Source organism: Vigna unguiculata, chromosome 8, assembly GCF_004118075.2.
Source record: "Vigna unguiculata cultivar IT97K-499-35 chromosome 8, ASM411807v1, whole genome shotgun sequence".
Taxonomy (NCBI): domain Eukaryota; kingdom Viridiplantae; phylum Streptophyta; class Magnoliopsida; order Fabales; family Fabaceae; genus Vigna; species Vigna unguiculata.
Genome location: NC_040286.1, coordinates 8,950,955 through 8,975,656, shown reverse-complemented (window position 1 = coordinate 8,975,656; position 24,702 = coordinate 8,950,955). Strand labels below are relative to the sequence as shown.

The 24,702-nt window shown below is 34.2% G+C and overlaps 3 protein-coding genes across 4 annotated transcripts; 1 reads left to right on the top strand and 2 right to left on the bottom strand.

Moving 5' to 3' along the window:
* Positions 1-271: 271 nt before the first annotated feature.
* On the top strand, positions 272-5,505 carry LOC114194702 (probable E3 ubiquitin-protein ligase HIP1). Of its 2 annotated transcripts, XM_028085072.1 has the most exons (7): positions 272-457; positions 2,551-3,482; positions 3,582-3,688; positions 3,776-3,826; positions 3,900-3,986; positions 4,333-4,497; positions 5,202-5,505. In XM_028085072.1, the coding sequence occupies exons 2-7, from the start codon at positions 2,573-2,575 to the stop codon at positions 5,352-5,354; spliced, it is 1,473 nt and encodes a 490-aa protein (XP_027940873.1). In that variant the 5' UTR covers positions 272-457; positions 2,551-2,572; the 3' UTR covers positions 5,355-5,505. The 2 variants fall into 2 exon arrangements, with proteins under 2 accessions (XP_027940873.1, XP_027940872.1); XM_028085071.1 differs by having other exon boundaries at positions 2,551-3,688.
* Positions 5,506-8,731: 3,226 nt separating this feature from the next.
* On the bottom strand, positions 8,732-11,382 carry LOC114195511. Its single transcript, XM_028086009.1, has 2 exons — positions 11,217-11,382; positions 8,732-11,028 (listed from the first exon to the last, which is right to left on the bottom strand). Exon 2 carries the CDS (start codon positions 10,508-10,510, stop codon positions 9,254-9,256), a length of 1,257 nt encoding a protein of 418 aa, XP_027941810.1. The 5' UTR covers positions 10,511-11,028; positions 11,217-11,382; the 3' UTR covers positions 8,732-9,253.
* A 6,373-nt stretch (positions 11,383-17,755) lies between these two features.
* On the bottom strand, positions 17,756-18,730 carry LOC114194806. Its single transcript, XM_028085217.1, has 3 exons — positions 18,533-18,730; positions 18,336-18,440; positions 17,756-18,247 (listed from the first exon to the last, which is right to left on the bottom strand). The coding sequence occupies exons 1-3, from the start codon at positions 18,728-18,730 to the stop codon at positions 17,756-17,758; spliced, it is 795 nt and encodes a 264-aa protein (XP_027941018.1).
* Positions 18,731-24,702: the final 5,972 nt, after the last annotated feature.

Below are 24,702 nucleotides of genomic sequence, written 5' to 3'. Positions count from 1 at the left end.
TTTTAAATATTGAGTTAACAAAATTATTATATATTTTCACACCTAATGTAATTCTAAACTTATCAATCAATAAAAGAACTAACCGGGTTTTAAGGTAGTTGTTAGTAAAAATCCAAAACCATTTATTATTTATTCTTAAATATTTAATTTAAAAAAATAATATATATATATATATATATATATATATATATATATTATATATATATATATATATATATAAATATAAATATAAATATTTGTTGCTGCCTTTTTTTGTTAGCTTTGGAAAAGATAGTGATTAAAGAAATGTTGTCTGCCTCAGCATTGGATCATTCACACACGTTTTGCACTTTTCCCTCTCTCTTTCTTTCTCTCTCTAAATGCTTTCTTTCTCTCTCAGACTCTGAAACTCTTTTCTCTATTTTATTTTAAGGCCAGAGAGGAAGAACATCACCACCAACAGCAGCAGCAGAAAAAGGTGAAAATTTTCTATTGAATTCACTTGAAAATTCTCCTTTTTTTTTCAACCCCATCTTTCCTTTTCCTTAATCCTTTCTTCTTTTTGGACGAAGAAATTCGGGTAATCATAATGGACCGGAATTGAAACTGTATGTACTATTTGATTTTGTTTTTGTGGGGGTGATCATCGAGATGCTCAGAAATTGAGAACATGGGTTCATTGGAATTTTGATTCAATCTAAAAAAAAAAACTTCTGTTTTTTCATTGTTGTTGTTGAACAAATTAATTGGAAATTTTATTGAAAAGGGTTTGCTTGTTTTATTTTATTCTTTTGATTTTTTTTTCTTTTGGTTCACTGTTGGTTTGTTGTGTTAGAGCTAATTTTGAGCGCTGAAATATCGGGAATATGGGTATTTTGTTTTTTATTAATTTATTTTAATTTATTTCTTGGTGATTATTATGCGGTGTGGTGAAACTGTGTTCTTTATTAATGAAGCGACACCCTCTTTTTGGGGATGAAATTATGGGTGATTTAGTTACAATTAAAAACCAAAACAACTAATATTTTGTTGTTGTTGAGGACTTTCATCTCAAGACTGAGTTTGTTAGTTGATTCTTCTGTGATCAATTGTTAAATGAAGTTACTTTGCAGTTTACTTCACGTTGTTTTCTGTTGATCATCTTCTAATATGTATTGTTTCCTCTTTTTCTTTTCCCTGTTTTGAATTGTTCATTTTAGCTGAATATTATTTTTAATGATTCAGATTTTGGGGTTCATTGAGAGTACTAGTACCCTAATTGAATAGCTTTAACGTGTGTTAATATGGGTATGGTTTGATTCTCTAATCAAGCTTTGTCTAGAATTTGGATTCTCGAGTTTGTAGTGTTGTCTCTATGTTGCGCCTGTTTTTAGTGTTGTGTCTGTGTTGTGCCTTCGTAATACAGACATTGATTTTGATGTTTTAAAATATATTAAAAATTGTTTAATATACCAACTTTAGTGTATTTTGAAGGCTCTACAGAGGAATAACACCAAAATACTTGCAAAGTTTGTCTTTTATGTCTTTTATGTCTTTTATGTTCCCAGTTCTACTCTTTAGTAGAACCAAAACTAATCATATTTTTAACCTTATTTGCTGTTGTTAAATATTATGTTTAATCTGTTTCGTTCTTCGGTGTTTATTTGACAGTACCAATTTGAGATTGAACAGTATCCTATTCTCTCAGGATCTCCCTGTCTTTTGTATTCTATATAAAACAAAGTATTGGTATTTTTTCCTTGGTGATTAGAAAACCTGTATTGATACATAAGCACACTATCATGGTTGAAGATAGTAGTACAAAGCCATTGCAGTAACTCTTCCAGTAGTCAAATTAGACATACCGTTGTAAGTTTGTGGTTGAAGCTCTAAAACATGTTTTCATGGTTTGTAACAGTCTGCTTGGAATATCCAATAATTTAATTTAGCTTCTTGCTAGAAGTATTGACTGTATGGCAAATTCTTGTTGCTGATTTTCTTAAATGTTGATCATTTGAGTGTAGAGCGTTTTAATTATCAGGCGGATTACGTTCATGTATTCTGTTGTACTTGCTTTTCTCATTTTTTAACACCCCAAATCTAATTTGACTGCTTTATATTCTTTTTATAAGAATTATTCAATAAATGTGATTTGTTGTGGCTCAAATTCCCAAAGGAAGTGTCTGATTGAGCATGCAAAATCTTACTTAATTGGCTTATCTTTGTCAAGCAATATATTTTATAAAGGAATGCCAGTAAGGTGAAACAGGCATGGATTTTGGATAGACTTATAACTAAATAGAATAATGCAACAATTGGCCCTTTGCTTGAAATTGTTTGTCAAAGGATTCTTACATGCTATCTGTGATGGGTTTATTTCAATTTACCAGAAGGAACTGTTCCTTATCCATTCTATGAACATTTAACAATGACATTTCTTTTATTATGGTCGCTGATTTAATGCCTATTGTTCAAGTTTTTCTTTCAAACTATGTTATTATTGCTTTGTCCATGGTCATGATATTATTTAGTCTGTTGGCCCTGTTGGTGTTCAATTATCTGATAACTACTATGTCACGTCAATTGTTGCAGATTTGGCGGTAATAAGAAATTGATGGATGAGTATTCTGGTAGAAGAGGTGTGGATGGGGTGGCAGTCCCTAGAAAGGGGATGAACCATGTATTTAGAGATACTGCTAATACTAGAGAACGAACAGGTCAAGTTTGCAGCAAATTGGGTTGCAGTAGTAGAGCCAATATTCCCAAAGTTGCTCAAGCCAGATCTTCTGAAAAGGGTAAATCTGTGAGGCCTGTATTCCAGTCTTCTTCAAGTAGCAAGGATGAAATTGGAAGTTCCTCTAGATCTACTAGTAACCCAGCAAAACGAACTACGGAACCTCAGAAAGTATTTCCCTCTCAGTTTGAGGCAGATTCACCTGAGAGTAGTAGTGTACAGGATGAACCAGAATCTTCAGAGCTCATCCCTCCATCAGAGGAAATTCAGAGAGGGGCTAAATCCAGGGGGCCAAGTTCAGAGTCTAGTAATGCAAGACTGATGGAAGTAGGAAGCTCCAGTACAGTATCAAATACTAGATCTCAAAGGAATTTAAATCAAAGACCTGGATTGCGTGGACAAGAAATCAAAAGCACTGGTCCAGTGATACATGCTGTTTCAAGCCGGTATGGATTGAGGAACATCAGATGCAACACTATATCTTATGTTATCCCATCTAGTTGTTCATCATCAGATTCAAGTCATAATAGAAGGAAGGATACAACAAAAAAGAGAGACGGTGAAGGGGAAAGTAGTTCCACTGTCAGAGGGAAGAATGTCATTGGATCTTCATCGGAAGGACGGAGTTCTGGCTCCAGAAATGGCATATCTATATCTGATTCAAGAAGAACAAGAAATACATTTTCTCACCGGAATACCAGTTTGGCACCAGTAAGAACTCAAAGATCACTTAGTGGTCATGTCAGGGCAAGGATTTCTAGCCAAGGAAATGAAAACCCTTTGGCAACCAGTGAGTTCCCTCATTTTGGTGATGTTAATCCTCACGGCATTTCATGTCAGATTTCTATGGAGACTCCTTTAACTTGCTCAAGCTCTTGTGATTCACCAGGCAATAGCAGTGAGGATTTACCTCTGTCTCCTCCTGCAGAAGATGACATAACTGATTCTCTAAATGGGGACAGCTTTTGGCATTACAATATGTCCAGTATTGAAGGGGTAATTTTTTGGTTTGAACATGTGAGCACATATTCTAGTATTCCATGATGACATCAAAACTAAAGTACTATATTTTATTGTATGTAGGTATTGTTGGCCCTTGAGAGGATTGAACAAGGTGGAGAGCTAACCCGCGAGGTAATTCTTGACTAAAAGTTAACTCAACTTAGCTTCCCAGTTATCTAACAACTTTCATCTTCTGTCCTTGCAGCAAATTACCGACATCTACGAGAATGGATTAAACTTTTATGATCACCATAGAGACATGCGGTTGGATATTGATAACATGTCCTATGAGGTATTTTAATGTCATGTTTCTTATTTCCTTTTGTTGCATCAAACTTAGAATGATGGTTTGTGCTTTGTTGGCTGTACGGTACAACAGTTTTGGATAAAAATTTCTCAAGAATAATGCGTGTTCCTAAAAGTAATATTGGTGCTTAAAACCTTGGTCTAATTGATTATTATAGGTAGAATGTTAAGGTGGAAGGTTGGAAATGTAACTTTGTTGAGGGAGGTGGCTTTTAGAAGAGAGTGTTATCCTTAGGGATGTAGCACCCTTGGGATTAAAAATCTCGAAGTTTTATTTTTTTTAGTTTATCCATTGTCAATTCTTATCTCCAAAAGTTTCTGATTGATGACAGGAACTCTTAGCTCTGGAAGAGAGGATGGGAACTGTTAGCACAGCTCTATCGGAGGAAGCACTTGCAGAATCTCTTAAAAGAAGTATATATCAGTCTCCGCCTACATATGACACAGATGAGAATTGCAATCAGGACAAGGATGACATCAAATGCTGCATTTGCCAGGTATTTTTATAATATGTATCTCGATGCTCACATGGAAAACAACTCATCATCATGGTCTTAATGCATCTGTGTTACTGGGATTCAACTTGACAAATTTGAATTGATATCCAGATATATGGTTTCTAGCAGAACCAAACAGTCTGTTGATGAAGGGCTAGTCATGTTCTGTATCAAACTTAATTATACTAAAAAATTTGAAGTAACTATGGTCATGTCTCCTCTAACATTTCCATAAATGGAAAGACTAGCCACTAATGCTTTCAGACTCATAAACCTTAAAATTATCACATGTGTCATTCCTGCATACCAAATCCGTTATTTGAATGTCAAATAACCTAACTGTGTATACTTATCTACATCTCTTACCTTTTATATTTTTTAAAATAAAATCATATTAGGTATATCACTATGAACTTTGACATCTCAGTTATGCTGACATATACATTTTATATTTTTCACATACATAGTTTTCAATCAAAAAACAAAGGGGACAATCAAAAGTTATCCACTTTGGAGATACCAATAACATTTTCCTTTACATCTAGCTTCTACACTAAAGCCTTAGACCTTCCTGTCTAGGAGAGGATAAGCATTAAGAATTTTGTTTCCATTTCTCAAAAGAGGAACATGTAGATGTTTGGTGCAATGTATGGAAATTAAACTCTTTCATTTTATTGATTTGGATACATTTACTTAATATGCAGGAGGAATATGTTATTGGAGATGAAGTTGGGGACCTGCCATGCAATCATAGGTTTCATGTGGATTGTATACAGGAGTGGATGGGGCTGAAGAACTGGTGCCCTATTTGTAAATTATCTGCTGCACTGTCTAATAATTCATCTTCATCTCATTGATTGCATTGTTCCTTTTACTTTTCATTTTGTACAAAATACAGTTTCAGATTTCCTCTCTTTTTCCTATTCATCATATTTACATAGCCAATGTCTTCATCCGTACACTAATAAGCTAAGCCACTGGGTTGATGGACTTTGAAACTTCTTTATATGTTGCGGATGAAAATTCTCTCTTCTAATCTTCATCTTTATTTAAGGTTACCTAAACATGTTTTTAATCTTTCCAGAGAGTGGATTTTTCTCCCTTTTTTGTTCTTATAAAACTTGAAATTATTGTTTTTTTAGCATAATTTGTATGTGTTTTATTCGGCAAAATTGATTTGATAGTTCAGTTCGAAGTAAAAGTATATTATGCTAGGAAATCTTTATTTCAAAGTAGTTACGAGATTAAAAGGTGTTGTAACTTTAAAGTGTAATTAAAGAACAAAAATATGAACAGAAAATACACAAACAAGATCGAGATATTCCCATTATATATTATTATAAATGTGCATATGAAATTTTTTGTTGTATTTATGCACCAAAATCTAAAAATAGAATGACTCTCTTATGTTCTTTTGATTTCATTTTTCATAGAATAAAGAATATCGTTATTCTAGTCTTGAAATAGAACAATCATAAAATAAATTTCATGTATTAAGTTGTCCTAACATCTATTTATGAAACATCACTTTGTACATATTAACCAATGGATTAGATATTCACTAAAACGTTTATAGTTTGATTAATGGACTAGTGTGTTTTTAATTTAAAATGATGGATACAATTAATTAAGTTCAAGTGGAAGTGTCAAAATGTTTTGTCAAGTCCAACCTTATTTCAAGGTAAATTATCAAGTTCAATCTTCCATCGAACCAGTATATTTTGGCCTAAAATAAAAATTTATAATAATTTTAAATAGAAAAGCTAAAGAATAAAATGTACATCTATTTGAATTAAAGAATAAAAATTAAAGCACATTAATGGAATTAATTTTAATTTTAGAGATAATAAATCGATATAGAAACATTATATATTTTGAATAAAATAACATTATCTACACCATTTTAAGAAAATATAATTATTATACTAAAACCATCGATCTCCCAAAAAAAAGCCTAGAATAACCTAAAACGTGCCCTAAGTCTATTTGACTATGAAATTATTCAATTCGAATTATGTTAAAACTTTTACTGTTTAAACTTTGTTCTAATGGTTTTTCAAGCTTTTCGTGCAATGTATTTTGACACTTCAAAGCTGAATTAGTAAATGAAAACAAGAAAAAAGTTGAGAGAAAATCTATTTGGTAATATCTGTTATGAACTGACAATTAATTCATCAACGTTGAGATGTAAAATTTCAAGCGACTAATGTAGCGTTTCAGTAATTTTAATTAACAAAGAATACAAGTTACTCTCAATTAACAAACGTTCACGCTTTAAAGAAACGGAAGGACAAGAATTCCAATTCAGAAGTTGAACAAAAAGGTCCAAATGAATTCCATACACAGATAAAGTGCAGTGTTCTTTTCCACTTTTCAAGGACTTTGCACATTTCAATCAATTCAGGAGATCATTGGATTTTCAATACATTCCCAAGTTCCAAATTTGGTCTACGACAAAAATCCACTTTCAATCAGTCTGGCACATATTGTATGCAAAATTTCCCATGTATTTGCTTTGTATGAATGCAATGCCATCTGCCACAGCCACCATGAATATGTCTTCAAAGCTTCCCCTGCTACTTATAAGAACCTCCAAAACTTTGATGTTCATGCAGAAGAATGTCACGGTGATTGAAAGCACATAAGGTATTTACATGACTTTAGAAAGTTACAACAAGCAATATCAGATGAGTCGGTATCCACATGTATATATAAAATAGACATAAAAATAAACTGATGTTGATACTTTAAAAACCTTTGTAAACTCAGTAATCATCAGTATTTTGAAGACACAAAGGAACAGTACAAAAAATTCCAACAAAATTCCAAATTCGTATAAATGTTCAACATTTGATTCATATGTCTCACTGAAATTTGTCTACAGCCATTGTACATTGCAGTTATCACCATGCTAAACAAGTACATACAACAGTTTCATATTTCCTTTGGATTTTTCTTATTATTATACAAGAAATTTTATGTATATAATAAGAATTGTAAAAGCCAAGTAAAATCTTAACCCAGACAAGCAATTTGCTGCCCATTTATCAGATGGGTTTCAATGCCAACAGAACATCAGTTAAAAGTTGACTAGGAAGGATCACTACCTGATATAAGATCCAAAAAAGTTGAGGGGATTTGGTTCACTTTATAATTTCATTTATTCCATTGTTACAAAAGAAAGTCAACTCTGATCATTCTACTTTCTTTTTTCAAAATTTTGCTGGTATATGGTGAAAATACTACCATGAAAACAAAGTGGCATGAAAATAAACCAAATATGTGTCAAGAACTTTTTCAGTAATCAATCACAGATAAACATATCTAATTGATTCAGTGCTGAATCCACTTCAATATTCATATCAAAACACGTTAAACCCAGTGGCTCTTGCATCCTTCGTCTCAAACATGTTGACCGTTTTATTTTCCACCAACCTGTAAATCTGAACACATTACAACTTAATTATCTCTGCGTTTTTCAGTTGCTTGCCGCAATCACTGTAGAAAACCAAGGGCAAAAGGAAAATCATGGTTTAGAAATAAAAACAACGTAAAGTAGCCATTTTTTCTGATTTGCATCATTAACATAAGAAAATGGTAGAGATTCAAAATATTAACAGAAAATCCAGTCCATCCATGAGCAGCCTACACAACAAGCTATTTGCAGGTAACCTGTATCGATCTGTCTGACTTTTAACAAGTAACTTGCTAACTAAGCAATCACCATGATCTCTGGAACATGGTCTAAATATCTTCAGTTATATGATAGTTAGCACATAGTAACGTGAGTACAGAATTTTCCAGTAAACCCAGAGAATTGAATATATATATATATATATATATATATATATATATATATATATATATATATATATAGGCATCCAAGGTTCCCACAAGTTGTTGTTCTATTAAATTGGAATGCCCTTTAGGCTTTTAATTTTGAAACTAGTGAAACAATTCCAGATAACATATACCATAAGCCATAAAACTACTCAAATCTCAAACAGATAAAATATCTCAATATAATGCATATACCTCTGAAGATATTAAATGGATGTCAAAATTTGAAAGTCAGACATATGATTAAAAATTCATTTATTTTGACCAAAACTAATTAGAACTCAACTACAGGGTATATGAGCTATAGATCCACTTGATGAATAAAATTTAAAACAAAAATTACTGCAGGTAATGGTGAAATTTGGAGTCATGGTGTTCAAGCGTAAAACTGAAATGATCAAAGGAAATTTTAATTGACTTGTTATTAATATTGAATTTCAATCAATCCTCATATTCTAAAAATACATACAGAGCAACCGTTTGGTTCTTATACATGCTCTTAGTTCCTTGATCCCAGCTACGCAAAAGTGTTCCCGCAAAACATTCTGAGTCTTCTTTGTCATTGGCTGCAAAGCAAGCAAAAGCCTTGAGATCTCTACCAATAACAAACACAGCCAACACCAATGCTATTCATACAACACGGCAACCAATCCTGGGCTTCATTTGATATTACCCTAGGTTGCAGACAAATGAATCTCTGAACCATCCTAGCCTGCACAATAGCAGAGATAGGATGATTTGAAGATCAAAATCAGTATTTGATCCAGAAGGGCTACATTTCTCCATTTGGGGGGGTCATCTAGTTCACCCGGGCAATAGGAACAGAGCTAGTGTGCCAATGATCACCAGCTGTGACTGAGCCATCAGAACTAGAAGAAGCAGGGCCAACCTTTGCTTAAAACAACGTCGAAAGATGTCATTCCTCAAATGATCGCATAGAAATTTTCTCCAGTTGTACGGGCCAATCCTCTCCAAGTAGCTGTGGATTTAGCTCCATAGCAACTTTAAAATCATGTATAGATACCGAGTGTGGTGGTCCATGTCCAGCCTCAGGTTCTGCCAGCCCACTGGCATTCTGCACATGTAAATGATTATTTGGCCAGACACCATTAATGACCCTCCCCTGAATCTGCTGTTTCGAGACAGGGAGCTTCCTATGTTCATTTCCAGACCTAGCTCCCACTAAATTAACACAAGATCTGATCAACCTTTTCAAGTACACATCTAACATATTATTCAATGTATTTGCACATTCCATAGAAACACCTCCAAGACCCTGTACTGTGGCAATCTGTTCCATGCGCCTTCTCAATGTATCTGTATTAGATAACCTACCACTGTCGCAACACCTAACAAAATTACTAGTGCCATTCACTGGCATCGCTTTGCGGGCCCCACCAACACTTGTGGTGCAGTAGCGAATCCCAAGTGGTGCTACCAAAGGACTTCTAGAAAAAATGATGCGGTTTGATTGCTCCACTTCTTCCCCCTTTTCAATAACTGATGCATCGGTTGGTCCATTCCCATATATTCTTGGTTTCTTAGCAGGTCTCTGAAGAGCATCACCCATACCATTCTCAAGTAGCTCATCAACTACCTGAAGATGTTGTGTAGGTCTTTGATAATCACATGGAGTAAGAACATCATTCTCCATATCAACCTTACTACTGCTGTCTTCTGTAGGTGTGGATTGATGAGCAACAGAATCAACTTTTCCATTTGGTCCAAGAGGGCTCAGTCTATCTTTAAGCTTACGATCACGGCCGCCAGACCTTAACTTGCGTGGCGAAACCGGCACAACCCCATTGGACCAAATGGAAACATTCTGATTTTGGATGTTAACAAAACTATTTTCATGTCCATCCTCTCGACCAGATGCATGATGGACAAGTGTTCCAGTTTTTGGAGGACCTGTCAGTTGCTGGACTGGCGGTGGGGTCTTGGCTTGGCAAGCATTTTTCAAAATTGACTTTATGAAATGATTGTGTAACGGAAGATTCTCCCTGCCAAGTACCCGATAACATGACCTATCAAATTCAGTCTTGCTCAGCTTCTGACTCAGAAACCTGTTCAAGTAATAAAAGTACTGCTTTGACTTCTCCGCCCCAATCCTCTTCACAATCTGCGCTTTTAATTCGACCAAATTGATTCTTGAACTGAGTGGGGGTTGCATTTCTCAATCAATAGAATCATAAACTACCCAACAAATCAAAATACAACCCACCCACACATGAACAGCCTCAATAATCACAACAGCTACTTCTTCTTCCAAACAACCCAAACCCTCCCCTCCCCCATATCATTCAACCCCAAATCAGCAATCACAGCCTCTGCCAATCACAACAACCATACTCAGCACAGACCATCCGAACAACATTAAGCCCCCAACAGAAATAAACAAATCTCAACCCAAACACCGTTACCCTTAGCCCAAATTTCACTCACCACAAAATTCACACAATGCACACACAGTCAAATCTCAACTCCCCCGTCACCCAGAACCCTAGAGATCAAACTGGGACAAAACACTCCAAAACCAAATTCAATTCAACAAATTGAATTACAAATCAAAACCCTACGTTTGAACCACCACAAAGAGAGCCTTACCACACCACTTGCACCAATCTAAAAAACCCTCATTGCTTCCCCAAATTCCCAACACTGCACGAACTTTGAGTCCCGCGGAGATCACTGAATTAACAAAATTAGAGAAAGACAAACAAAAAACAGTAATATTAATAAAGTAATACGTAACAAAAAAATGGGTCAAAATTTTAAAATTACAAGGGAAAAACAAAAAAAGAAGTGGAAAAAGTTAAGGGTTTGAGGTTTATTGAAGAAAAACACAATAGGGTTTTATGCATTGATTAAGCTCTGACCTCAACATAGTTGGCGAATTTGCATAGAAATCTCGAACCTTAGTTGCTACTTTTCAATCTTTGAAACTTGATTATGGCCATGGCTCTTTTATTTTTTTTATTTTTTTTTTTTTTACGATTTATATATTGAACTTTGCTCCGAGTGTGTTAGCTCGGTCGCTGGTAACAGTGGTTCTCTTCTTCTTTTGTTTTATTTATTTATATTTGTTTGTTTATTTATTTATTTTTCACTTCTCTTCTCTCTCTATTTCTATGTCTCACTCTTCTTTCTATTTGTTTTATTTAGGTTTGATTATTTTGGGATTCCAATGATAATAAATTTTCTTGTGATTTTAGGAAATTTGTCTTTTTTGTAATGTTTTGAGATTGAATATTTTATTTTGATGGGAGATATATTTTATTTTTCTTGGTGATTTATAGGATTTACTTTTTGGTGATTTGGAGAGAGAATAAAATAGGTATCACATATTACTGTAGAATCAGAATTTGAGTTAAAATATAAGATTTGATTTGTGATTAATTGAGGTCATTTAATTATAATACTATTTTCATTTTTTAAAAGATTGTGATAAATTTTGTAAGAATTAAAATATTTAATGATATAAAATATATGATTATATAACAAAAAATATAATTAATTGCAAGCAGACTACACTTTTTTTTTTTAATTTTCCAAAATATATTTTGAGTGCGTAAATTATATATGCACATTTAACAGTTAACAGAATAAGTCTCTTCAATTTTCTCTACAATAGTATTATGTCTTCACAATCATATTTTGCCCACATTTGTATAATTTTATATTTCTTATTGAAAGTTTGTATTTATAATATATAATTACGAGAAAATTTTGTGTAAATTTGAGAGACAATATTACTGTTATTATTTTACTATATTTACAATTGCGCCTAATTCTCTGTAAGTTTTATCAATCTAATTTTTCTTTTTTGCAGATAAACAAGGACTGAAATTGTTATTATTTTCATCTCAAACAAGATTTGATTAGATAATTGAATTTTAGTTTGAATCTGATTCAAAATAATTGGAACGAAACCGAATTAACTTAATTTCATAGTGCAATACGTTCATTTTACTATTATATATAATTAAACCTTATAAAAAAGATTATAAAACTTAAATAAAGTTATATTTTACAAACAGATATTTTAAAATTAAAAATTCACTAGAAATAAATTACCATAAAATATTTTCATTAATACAAAATAGTTCAACAAACCTATAAATTTTAGAAAATATTAAAACAAAGCAGGTTAGACGGTAAAAAACACCATCCCGAAATCATCATAACAAGTACATAAAATCTATTATCAAATTAAATTATCTAAAAACCTAGAAAACCTATTAAACTATATTTTTAACAGAGAAAATTCATATAAAATTTGTACTAATAAAATGTATATGAATTCTTTAAAGCATTTAGTTGTTTTCAGGCTTATTAAATACCATTATTTGTCCCTGTGTATCTTGTGACAATTTTGAAAATTTGAAATTGTTAAAATCTGATTTGCTAGGTAAAAAAAAATTAAACAATTTTTATCTAATGTCTATTGAAAATAATTTTTAAAATATATGATTATGAAATAATTATCGATTATTTTGTAGAAGTAAAATAAGGTAAGAACAATATTATTTTAATGGTTAAAAGTATATTATTTTTAAAGATTACACGATAAGCTAATAATGAGTTAGGAATCTAAATAACTGATAGAAACATTCGTTCTAAAAATAATGAGTTTTAGTTTTGCGCTTTAAAAAAATCATAATGTGTATTGTTTTGCATGTGACAAAGTGAATTTATACACGACAATATAATGTAAGTTATACATATTGTTTGTTAGAAAAATATTTTACATGATTTTCATAAAGTACTAGAATTAAATACTTTATAATTTTGTTAAAGATAAAACAATTTTTTATAATAGTTTAAGGAAGAAATTATATATTCATTAAAATTGTAAAGTAGAGGTAGTATCATTTAGAGTTATCAAATGGGTTACTCGACCTGGTCCAACCCGATCTACTACGGATTTGTTATTTAGTGAGTTAACTCAATTCGGCTCATTTATTAGCAAGTTAAAAAAATTTAAACCCGATTTGACTCACCACGGGTTGGTGGGTTAAATGGGTTGACTCACTAACTCACTTAATTAAAAAAAAATACAATTTTTTTTCTTCCATCCAAAAAAACTAAATTATAATTGTAATTAAAATCTAAACAAACTTCAATACAATCCAAAATAATGTCCAACCTCAAATACAAACCAAAATCACAAAATATTAGGTTTGCATTAGCCAACCCAATATATTGACAAAAAAAAAATCAGACTAACCAAACCGAAATACAAAAAAATTGTGTGACCATTTATCTACGGGTGGGTTGGTGAGACTCACCATGGGTTCAATCCAAGGTGAGTCAGGTCAAAAATTAACCTGTATTGAAATTTGTAAAAAAATTTCAACCCAACTCGACTCAAATCCGTGGTGGGTTAGGTTGGCCATGGATTCTGACCCACTTTGACAACTCTTGTATCATTGTTATAAGTGAGTTTAACTCGAGTCTTATTATTGTTGAATATTTAAGTTAATTCCCTCAAATGATCTATTAGTATGTGTAAACTCATACAAAATTACTATATCACTTTCTAAAGAAACTCTTAAAATAGTGAAAGTGCATTTTTTTTTGTAATATACCATCTTTTGACATCCCATTTAAATAGAATAAATATATTAAACAAAACATCACGTAAATATAATAAAAAAATAGAGCATAAGACAAAGAGTATAAAAGGATTCACTATTACAATCATCCACAAATATACAAGCAAAGAAAACTAAGGCACACCACGATGTCATGAACAGAACTTAAGAGCACCAATTTAAATTAGTAATTTTCTCACAGAGCAAATAAGTACAAAGGCAACAATGCCCCAAAAGATGCTCGCTCCCTAGAGCATGATCCAACCCATGCATACTATATTGCAGTATTCCCATCATTCTAATGACCACTAGGGATTTCCATATCTGCTCACACCAAATAATTGGCGATCATTGCAAAAAGGAGAAAGTCATACAGAAAACACAATATAGAAAAAAAAAGGGTAAGCTAGAGATAAAAGGTATTTTAATCATGATATAGCAAGCAAATAATTAGAATAGATTATGAACAGGCAAAACAGTAGGCACTCAATCATGTGATGAAAAAAATAGGACTCTAACTCAATTATCTGGAAAAATATAATGAGATCGGATTCATTGGATGCTTACACTTGTGGTGGCCTTTACTGCTCTACAAAACCATTGCCAATGGGTTTCTCCCTACCACGCACAAGGTTAGATCATGATCATCTAAGGCCATTATCCTGCTAAACACTAGGACCTCTTGCTACTCTCACCACTTGAATCAGTCCGCTCTATGTGAGACTAACTGATTCTTTAGAGTTTCAGGATGCAACCTTACTTTAATCCTTATCTAATTATATTCTAATTATATACACTACAACACCACCATAAGGTCTCCCCAAGAGGCTCATGGAATTACGTCTAACTCATGCCACATCCATGTTCTCACACCAAATCTACATGTTATCTCAAACATCCCAATCTCATGCCAATGCACCACCAACCAACCAATTCATGTTTAATTTCATACCGAATATAGTAAAATCTCAGTCTCATTTAATCTCATACAACATGCATGGCATCATACTTAATGCTTATAAGGTAAATCACTCTATCATGTAGGCAAACAACCAAATTAGAGAAGAAAACAGAACTAGAACATGTCCCTGCACCAGTCTCGCTCACGCTAGAAGTCCTCGCTCAAGCGACAGGGTGGTCTCGCTTAAGCTAGACGTTCTCACCTGAGCGAGAGCTCGAACAATGGGCACTATAGGTTTCTATGAGTTATCGCTTAACCGAGACCTTCTCGCTTGAGCGAGATTACTCGTCGCTCAAAATGAAAGTCCGTCGCCTGAGTGACAATTCAAGAAGAAACCAGGGGCAACTTTTTACTATTCTCGCTTAGGCGAGGGTCACTCGCTTGGGCAAAAACAACAGGTTCCTCTCCCTGCTCACGTATGCAACACTAGATATCAAACCATAAACATAAGCAAATATTTTCACATGATCAACAATATAATCCAAGCATAAGGAACATGAATCAGACCAAACACAAGCAATGTATTTTATAAACAAGCAAAAATGTTAGCTTCCCTTACCTGGACAGATGCTAGCCAACCAACACAGACACCCCAAAGAAGAACACAACAACTCCGAGACACTAAAGAGTTGTAAAGTACGAACATAAGGACGAGAATAAATTTCCAGGGACAAACCCAAGACAAAACCAAGGCAACTGAGCTAGAAGAGGAGAAAATGAAAGGTTAAACTTAACTTACAGGAAACGATTTGAGCTCAGCTTGCTCGGAGAAGGTAGAAGCTTATGCCCTAGCAGAGCTTTATGAAATGAGAGAAAAGTGGTGAGATGTTTCAATTTTGGGAGGCAAATGAGAGTAAGTGATTGAAAATGGGGGTTATTGGGGGTACTAAGTGGGCTGACCTTGGGCCCAACTAAGAAGGCCAAAGCCCTAAACATTTAAGACAGAAAGAAAAGGGGTCTTACACATTTAATAGTATAAAACATATATAATATACAAAAGAAATGTTCATATATAATTAAATCATGCCAAAACCCATAAAACATATATGTGTCTATAATCACAAAAGCAGTTGACACTAAACTCAACCATTTTGATACATGCACTTGACATTAGACTTAGTAGTGGTATGCACCTATGGTGGTTCCCAAACTCTATAGAGTTTGACCTCAAGGGGTTATCATCCAATCACACACAAGGTAAATCTCCTTCGCGCCTAGGACCAAACAAGTTTAGTGACTAGAATCTCTTGTGCCTCTTACCATATAACCTATTCTACTCTACTTGAGTGTGAATAATTATTAAAGTTCATGATACTTCCATATTGAATTCATATGTCAATGCATACACTACAATTATCACCACACATAATTTCTCCTTGAAATTCCTTCAACACCATCATACATGCTCACAACAATATATTCAATTCAATTTATAATACTGAAACCATAAATTATTCTTCATATTAGTCACCTAATGTCCAAAAACAGCCAAACAAGTAAAATATGCAAAATAGGGCATCTAACTCCAACTCTAGTGCTCGACGCCATTTGCCTCATAAAAACTAGTGCTTAGCACCCTAAGCCAAAATGCTCCCAAACCTATAGTTGAGTTGACGCTCAGCGTTGCCTAAACACCGCTCAACATGTGACATCCTTAAAACTAAACTATTTTACTCATTTTTATTATATTATAGTTCAATATTTTTATTTTATTTATTTATTTTCTTTTGTTTAAAGAAAACATTGATGTATTAGAAATTACACATTTTTTTTAATATCACACCATACAACTTATAATTAACTTATTTTACAATGAGTATACATCTTATAGTTTACATCATTTAGTTCATGTTATATTTTCTACACTAGAAGGAGAAAGGATATTATTTAGTTATAGTTCCTTCCTCGTATACTAGCCTTCAAGCATTTGGATGAAAGAGGTTATGGATAAGATTCACTTGGACTATTGGGGGTAGATAAAAAGTGACTTCAATTTGCCTTTCGAGGATAATGGGTGCATTTGGAGCAGTCAGGAAGATGATGGTAGAATTTCATGTTCCTTGAAATGATATTGAGTTATTTGCCACATTTGTTTGCCATGCATTTCTTAGGAAGACTGCTATACGATATCGGTGAGGAAGGGATCATACATATTAGAAACAACCATTTATGATGAGATTATACACTACAAAAAAATAGCTATTACCGACGGTCAAGATCCGTCGATATCAACACAAATCCATCAGTAATCTGAATTTTCTGACGGATTTCTGACGAACCAAAATTCGTCGATAAAAGGGGCGTAGCTAATATTTACCGACGAATAACGCCCTTCGATAATTACCGACGGTCATATCCGTTAGTAATTATCGAAGGCCTTTATCCGTTGGTAATAACCGACGGTATTATCCATCTGTAATTACCGACAGATAATGTCGTCTGTAATTATCGACAGGCAGTATCCGTCAAAAACTTCATGAGTTTGGCGGATCATTTTTCGACAGATTTGGCCATGGAATAATCCGTCGGTAATATGATTTGCATTTTGAAGTGCATTTTGTTTTCGCACAGCACACAAATTTATCACACCTGCAATTTCACAAATACAACCAGACCTGCCAATCTTATAATTATATCCCTAGCCAATCCAAACAGGTATCTTATATAGACATCACACGCATATATTCTAAGAGTTTGCATATGAAAGTGAAATAAAGGTAAACATCTATCAATCACAATTTCATGGGTTATGTTGAACTAATGTAAAAGCAGAAATAAGTAACAAACTCAATATAGAAAAAATTCCTAATAATCTACATAATCATCTGAATGATTTTCTTCTGCAGGGTCTTCTTGTTGCTCAGTCTGTGGCTGGACTGCGGTGGACTGGAGTGGGCTGGACTAGAGTGGGTTGGACTGGAGTGGACTGCACCGTAGTGGGCTGGACTGTAATGGGTTGTTGTTGGGGCAGTGTTGGGTCGGACTGTTGTTGAAGACGGTTGTGGGCATCAGTAGGTAGAAAGGCCATGACTAGATTTTGGAAGTTTTGAAACTGACTTCTCAAATTTTCATAAGCCTGGTCATGTTCTTCTAGTCGTTGCGTGAGTCGGTTCACGGCCTCCTCAGCATTGCTGGAAGATGGTTGTTGTTTGTGGATACCTCTTCCAGCAGTGAAACCTTTGCCAAGTTCTCTAGTGCCATAAAGTCTTCCTTTATTTTTTTCGCCGACAACATCAACCCAACACTGTGTCCTAATGACGTCTTCCTTATCAGCATCATCATCATGCTCTGACGTATTAGCACAAGATCCTTGCTCAGATCTGACCTGTGAAAGTCTAGTTGAAAAGTCTTGCTGTTAAAAAAAACAATGACAAATTAGTTAAATAAGGTACAACATTTAAGTTTAAAGGAAATAATAAATAGTAAAAGGATTTCCTTACATGTGTTCTTCGAGACCTTTCATCAACAAACTGGCCAGATCCTTTGCGAATATGAGTTTGGTAAAATACCTCATCAATATATGCCTCTCGCCCCAACTCTTTTGCCTTTAACAAAATAAAGAGTTATATATATACATCAGTTTTAAAAGAAGTAAATTATATCATAATATGAAAATAAAAAGAATTAAGGTTTATACCATACGAAGGGCATGCTCATGAGTGGTAATGGAACCACCTGTGTGTAGGGTCCCACCCTTTTTTGAAGCTCTATTCCTCTGAGTTGTAATACATTTATTGCGATAAGAAGGAGAATTCCAATGTTCTAGCAATTGATTCCAGATATGGTCCCCAATCCAATAAGGTCGCTCTCCTGCAATCCAGGCATCTCTAAACATCTCAGATAGCCTATGAGATGCTCTGCTGTGGAAATTTTTTTAATTTGACCTTCATGCTCAGGTCTCCACTGAACTGACCTCTGTAATAATAAATCAAGTACATATGATCTTGACAACACAATATGCATGATGTTTAAAGTCTAATACCAGTTAACATCTATTTTCATTTGAAATACATACATAAATACGGAATGAAAATAAGTTTCATGACGTTTTACCTTAAATCGTTGCTAGAAAGGTTCTTTCTCTTCTGGAGGTATGACTCCCCATGATGGCCAAGGCGAAAGGAACTATTGCTTAATAGATCTAGTGATGGCCTGAGAAGCAACTCTAGAAGGAACAAACCTAAATATAAATGCATAAAAGTCATAAAAAAGAAGGCAAGACAAATAACAAGTAATGGCATACAAATTAGTATTTAAGATAATAAGATATTACCCTCAATTAAAAGGCTCAATCATTGATCGCTCATGGAGAGGAGGGTCAACATCATCATCAATAGCTGAATTAGGAGCATCTGCTGCAAGAGCAACATCAGGAGAGGGATTAGAGGATGAGGAAGGTCTACAAGAAGTGTGAACCATGACAGGGGATGGTCTTTGATGGGAAGGTTGTGGTGTGGATGTAGTTGGTGCGAGAACCACAATAGGGTGTGGTGTGGAGGTAGGTGGTGTTGGAACCACAATAGGGAGTGGTGTGGGTACCATGGTAGGATGTGGTGTAGGAACCACATAAGGGGATGGTGACAGAATGGATGTAGATGGTGTGGTAACCCCAGCAGGGTGTGATGTGGGTACCGTAGCAAGTGATGGTGCCTGAATGGGCGCACTCTGTGGTATTTGGCCAAGAACCCTTATGATGTACCATGATGGCTGTCTTTTTGGCTTTGTCTTCTTCTTCCCTTTATCAGAACCAAATGGACGTCTAGGTGACATTGCAACAATCAAACTATATAAAACCACAAAATTGAACATCAAATATGAACAAGATAGTTATTTTACAGTTTAAAATGACAAGTGTTATTTCACATTACCACCACAAAATTATACTTTTATAAGTGATATATTTAAAGTTTTCCAAAACATAATTAATGAATCTTTTACATAAATTTAACAATTATAACAACCACAACATCTCACAACAACTAAATAATTCAATCATCGTCGTCATCCTCCTCCTCCTCATTTTTGTCATGATCATCATACTCGTCATCGTTATCATCATCATCATCATCTTCTTCTTCTTCTTCTTCTTCTTCATCTTGGTCGTCTTCGTCTTCTTCTTCTCCATCTTCTTCTTGTATTTCTCCTTCCAATTCTTCAGGAGCACCATCAAAGTCATGCAATGTAGATACACTTTCAACTTCAATTATTTCATGGGCATGTGACATTTCATCAACTTGATAGGGAATATCCTCTTCCAAATCATTTGACTCAATGCAACCCCTAGGCTTAGCTTGTATCGCAACACACCAACCACTTTTGTCGATGCTCCGAAATGCTGGAAATGGGACATAGTAAACTTGTCTAACATTATTTGCTAGAATGAATGGATCAAAAGGTCGGTATCTTTTACTCATATCAAGTTCAAATATATTATACCTAGGATTCACCCTTGTACCATCTCTAGAAGGATCAAACCATTCACAATAAAAAATAACTACTTTCTTTGGAGAAGTACAACTGTTGTACTCTAGCTCAAATATTTTATGAATTATTCCATAAAAATCATCATAACCACCCTCTGTAATGCCCTAGACGTACACACCACAGTTAATTGTCTTCTTTCCTTTGGACTATTCATTAGTGTGAAACTTGTACCCATTAACAAAGTACGTGTGCCATTCTTTTACGCATCTCATGGGCCAATTTGCCAAATCCCTTAAATCTTGATTTTTGGGACTTAATGGCGCATTATAAACCTATAAATATGCAACAAGAAATTGTTACATGATTTTCGATAACAACAATTTGTTTAAGAAACAATAGCATACATACTTGATGTTTGAACCAGTAAGGAAACTCTGAGTATATTCGAGCAGAAGAAGTTTCTTCATGTACTTGGTTAGCCATAACGAATGAGCTATTAGATAAGAATACAATTAGTAAGTATATAAATTTCTTGATTAAGGTGCAGAGATTGAGATTAGAACATACTCAGGGTACAATTTAACTTCAGCGCAATTGATTAACACGTGGACATGAGCATAGTTGAATTCAACATCAGTTAACCAATAAGTCAACTCCTTGCCTGCGTGACGACCAACTTGTCGAAACACTGATAATGTTGAGTCACATGTTTCATTTTGCCAGTGTGTTTCATTCATAACATTGTTAGGCAACAAGATGAAGTTCTTGAAATAATAAGAACAAAAATATGTTGTTTCACGATGCAAGTAGGCTGCACAAATTGATCCTTCCACTCAGGCTTTGTTTTTTACAAAACGTTTTGATTCCCCAATAAATCTATAAAAAGAAATGAATATATTGTGATTTGAAACGAGAATAAAAGTCTAAAACATACAAAGATATAGTAATCATGGTTTATCACCTTTCAAATGGATACATCCACCTATATTGCACTGGCCCACCAAGCCATGCTTCATATGGCAAATGAACAGGGAGATACTCCATTGAATCAAAGAACCCAGGAGGGAATATTCTTTCCAATTTGCAAAGAATAATTGGAATATTTTCCTCTAACATTTTCAGTGAATGCTCCTTTAGTGTCGTTGAGCACAAGTCTTTGAAAAAAATGACTAATTTCTATTAGAGGATTTAACACGTGCATTGGCAATGAGCTGAATGCAACAGAGAGTAATGTATCCATGAAGACATGGCAATCATGACTTTTCATGCCGTGAATACTACCATTTTCGATATTAGCACATCTTGCCAAGTTTGAAGAATAACCATCTGGCATTCTTAGTTCCTTGATCCAACGACAAACTATTTTAGATTCATCTTTTGTGAAGGTGTAATTCGCTTTTGGTTTGAGCAACCGCCCATTAGATTGTGGATTCAACTGCAAGTCTTTTCGACCACAATATAAAGATAAATCTTTTCTTGCCTTGTCATTATCTTTGGTCTTGCCACTAACATTCATCACGGTGTTGAAGATGTTGTCAAAGAATTTTTTTTTTCTATATGCATGACATCAAGATTATGTCTTAGCAAGTTATCTTTCCAGTGTGGAAGATCCCAAAATATGCTTCTTTTGATGCAATTATGCCACTCTCCATACCCATCTATCCTTGTCACACCATTTTTAGTCACTTTTGGATAATCTTTGAGTCTTCTCCAAACTTGTGATGGGGTCAACCTAGGAGGTGGCCTATCCATTTCAACTTCTCCTTTGCGAAATGCTTTTTTGTTTCTCCTAAATTGATGATCAGTGGCCAAGAACCTCCTATGGAAGTCAAACCAACAACTTTTCCGACCATAATTCAATGTGAATGTCTTAGTGTGCTCCACGGACAAGCTAATCTACCATGTGTGCTCCAACCAGATAACATTCCATATGCAGGGAAGTCATTAATAGTCCACATCAAAGCCGCCTTCATAAAAAAGCATACACCCATTAACACAACAATCAATCTTCTTAGACTCTAATCCCAACTTTGAAACTAATCTCTTGGCTTCATAATAATTCTTTGGCAAAGAATTATTTGGTGGTGTTAGATCTAAATAGATTTTTGTCATATTGTCTAATGCTTGGATGGGAATGTTCCAATTAGATTTGCAAGCCAAAAGTCTAAGCATATTGACAATTTTGACTCTGTTACCCCTTCAAATACAGGTTGATTTGCCTCTGCCAATAAATTGTAAAACCTCTGAGTGGCTTCATTTGGAGACTCTTCTAAACGACTATTGTCTTGTTGTTCAAATGAAGCATGTCGATTAAGAGCATCATTCACCATTTCTTACATATACATAAATTGATCCATCTTAGAGGTGTGTGCACCAGTACTTGAACTATGAAGGCAATTTTCTTATGCAGTCAAATCAACAGAGGGCTTTTCTTCACCATGAAATGTCCAAATCTTGTAATTTGGCATGAATCCTTTTTGGTATAGATGAACTTTAACTACCTCGTCTTTCAAAATTTTAGTGCATTGGCACTTTAAGCATGGGCATCTAATCCCTCCATCAAGAGCATAATATTTATATTGTCGAGCTGTCCGAACAAAGTCTTCAACTCCTATGAGAAAATCTTCCTTCAAACCTCTTCTTCCAGGATAACAACGGTCATACATCCAACCACGGTGGATGGGAACTTCAGCCATGTCCTGGGAAGGAAAATGTTATGTTACACTATGCTAGTGCAACAAAGTACAATTATCAAACATGGGACTTAAGTAATAAACCTATTACTACTTAAGCCCATGCATGTAGAAGGCAAAGATAGAGGGTGCATGAATAATTTCTTCATTCTAGCACACCTCTAGTTAACTTGATTTCAATTTTTGGACCAAATTTATAGTATTATTTTAGTCCAATAGCAATTCACATACAAATCATGATCAAGGTACCAATTATATAAAGCAATTGGATGGGAAATTTGGCCATGTCCTAGGACAAACCAAAGGAGGAAAATGTTATGTTACACTGCATAAGTGCAACAAAGGACAATTATCAAACATTGGACTTAAGTAATAAACCTATTACTACTTAAGCCCATGCATGTAGAAGGCATTTGATTTCAAGGTAGTTTACTTGATTTCAAGGTAGCAATTAAAGCAATTGGTATTTGCTAAAATCATACTTCAATCATATATATTCAAACAACAAAAACAAATTACAATGAAAGCTACATACCAAAAACAGCAGAGAAGGGTTGCGGTTGAGTCAAAGAAGAAGGAACTACACAAAAAGAAGATATCATTTGTACTTGCAAAACAAGAAGCCATTTAGAAAGTTGACTAAACTTTGACTTTTTTATTTGAACCTTAAATGCAAGTGCAAACTAATGGAGAATGTTTAGGGTGCTTTAATACACGTATTCTAATTCACAAAGGAAAGGTGGAGAAAAGATCACAACTCATAATTAGCAAGGTAATTCGAGTTTGCCTAGTCAAAACCCAAAAAATGAACTAGAAATTGGCCAAAATGAGCTAAGACTACCAAATTAGTAAAGGAATTGTTAAGCAATGATGCAAACACAATCTAATTAGTATAAGAATGATGAAAACTAAGGCCAAAGTGAGGAATAACATGGAACACGAAAATTCAAATGTGGAGGCTAACTTGTGTGACTTAGTTTATGCATAAGTAGTCTACCACTCATAAATTAGTTAATGTTTTTCTCATTGAATTAGAATGACTAACTTTATGGCTTAGTTTGATGCAGAAATAGTGATGCCATGGCAGAAAATGCATCTGAAACAGTGGCCAAAATAAGCACTAAATTGGATGAAAAGTTGCTAAGTTGACCATGAGTTGACATTTTGCATTTTTGCTCTAATATGAAATCTATGCAAACTGGTAAAAACAGCACAAAGAACCTACTCAACAAACTTAAAATGACAATCGGAACCTAAGAAATAACTGAAAACTGAAATCCTACCTAAAACTCAAACTTTCACTACCTAAAACCTCTAAAAACACACTAAAACTAGGCTAAAAACTATGGTTTTGCTAAATCATGGGTAGAAGTGGATAGAAACTATCTAGACAAGGTTAAAATGACTTAAGAAAACTTAATCCTAACTCACAAATTGTCTCCTAAAAGATTTACACAAAATCACTACCTAAAACCAAGATTGCTCTACTAAATTAAGTCTCTTCTATGTGCATGTACTACCCTAACCTATGCAACTTTAATCTAACTATCCACACAAGTTTCTAATGCCAAAATATGACTACAAAACAGCTCACACGACTAAAAATAACAACAACTCAAAATCTAAGTCCTTAAGACCTAAAACTACCACTAAACTATGCTAAAATTGCGAAAATTAAGAAATTAAGTAC

What these genes read in the sequence shown, in the direction of transcription:
- LOC114194702 (XM_028085071.1), top strand. Translation starts at nt 2,573, where the DNA reads ATGGATGAGTATTCTGGTAGAAGAGGTGTGGATGGGGTGGCAGTCCCT. An exon ending in ATATGTCCAGTATTGAAGGG is followed by an intron (nt 3,689 to 3,775) that starts GTAATTTTTTGG and finishes TATTGTATGTAG; the next exon opens with GTATTGTTGGCCCTTGAGAG. An exon ending in TTGATAACATGTCCTATGAG is followed by an intron (nt 3,987 to 4,332) that starts GTATTTTAATGT and finishes GATTGATGACAG; the next exon opens with GAACTCTTAGCTCTGGAAGA.
- LOC114195511 (XM_028086009.1), bottom strand. Translation starts at nt 10,510, where the DNA reads ATGCAACCCCCACTCAGTTCAAGAATCAATTTGGTCGAATTAAAAGCG.
- LOC114194806 (XM_028085217.1), bottom strand. Translation starts at nt 18,730, where the DNA reads ATGTTTAGAGATGCCTGGATTGCAGGAGAGCGACCTTATTGGATTGGG. An exon ending in ATGAGCATGCCCTTCGTATG is followed by an intron (nt 18,441 to 18,532) that starts GTATAAACCTTA and finishes ATTTTGTTAAAG; the next exon opens with GCAAAAGAGTTGGGGCGAGA. An exon ending in AAAGGTCTCGAAGAACACAT is followed by an intron (nt 18,248 to 18,335) that starts GTAAGGAAATCC and finishes TTTTTTTAACAG; the next exon opens with CAAGACTTTTCAACTAGACT.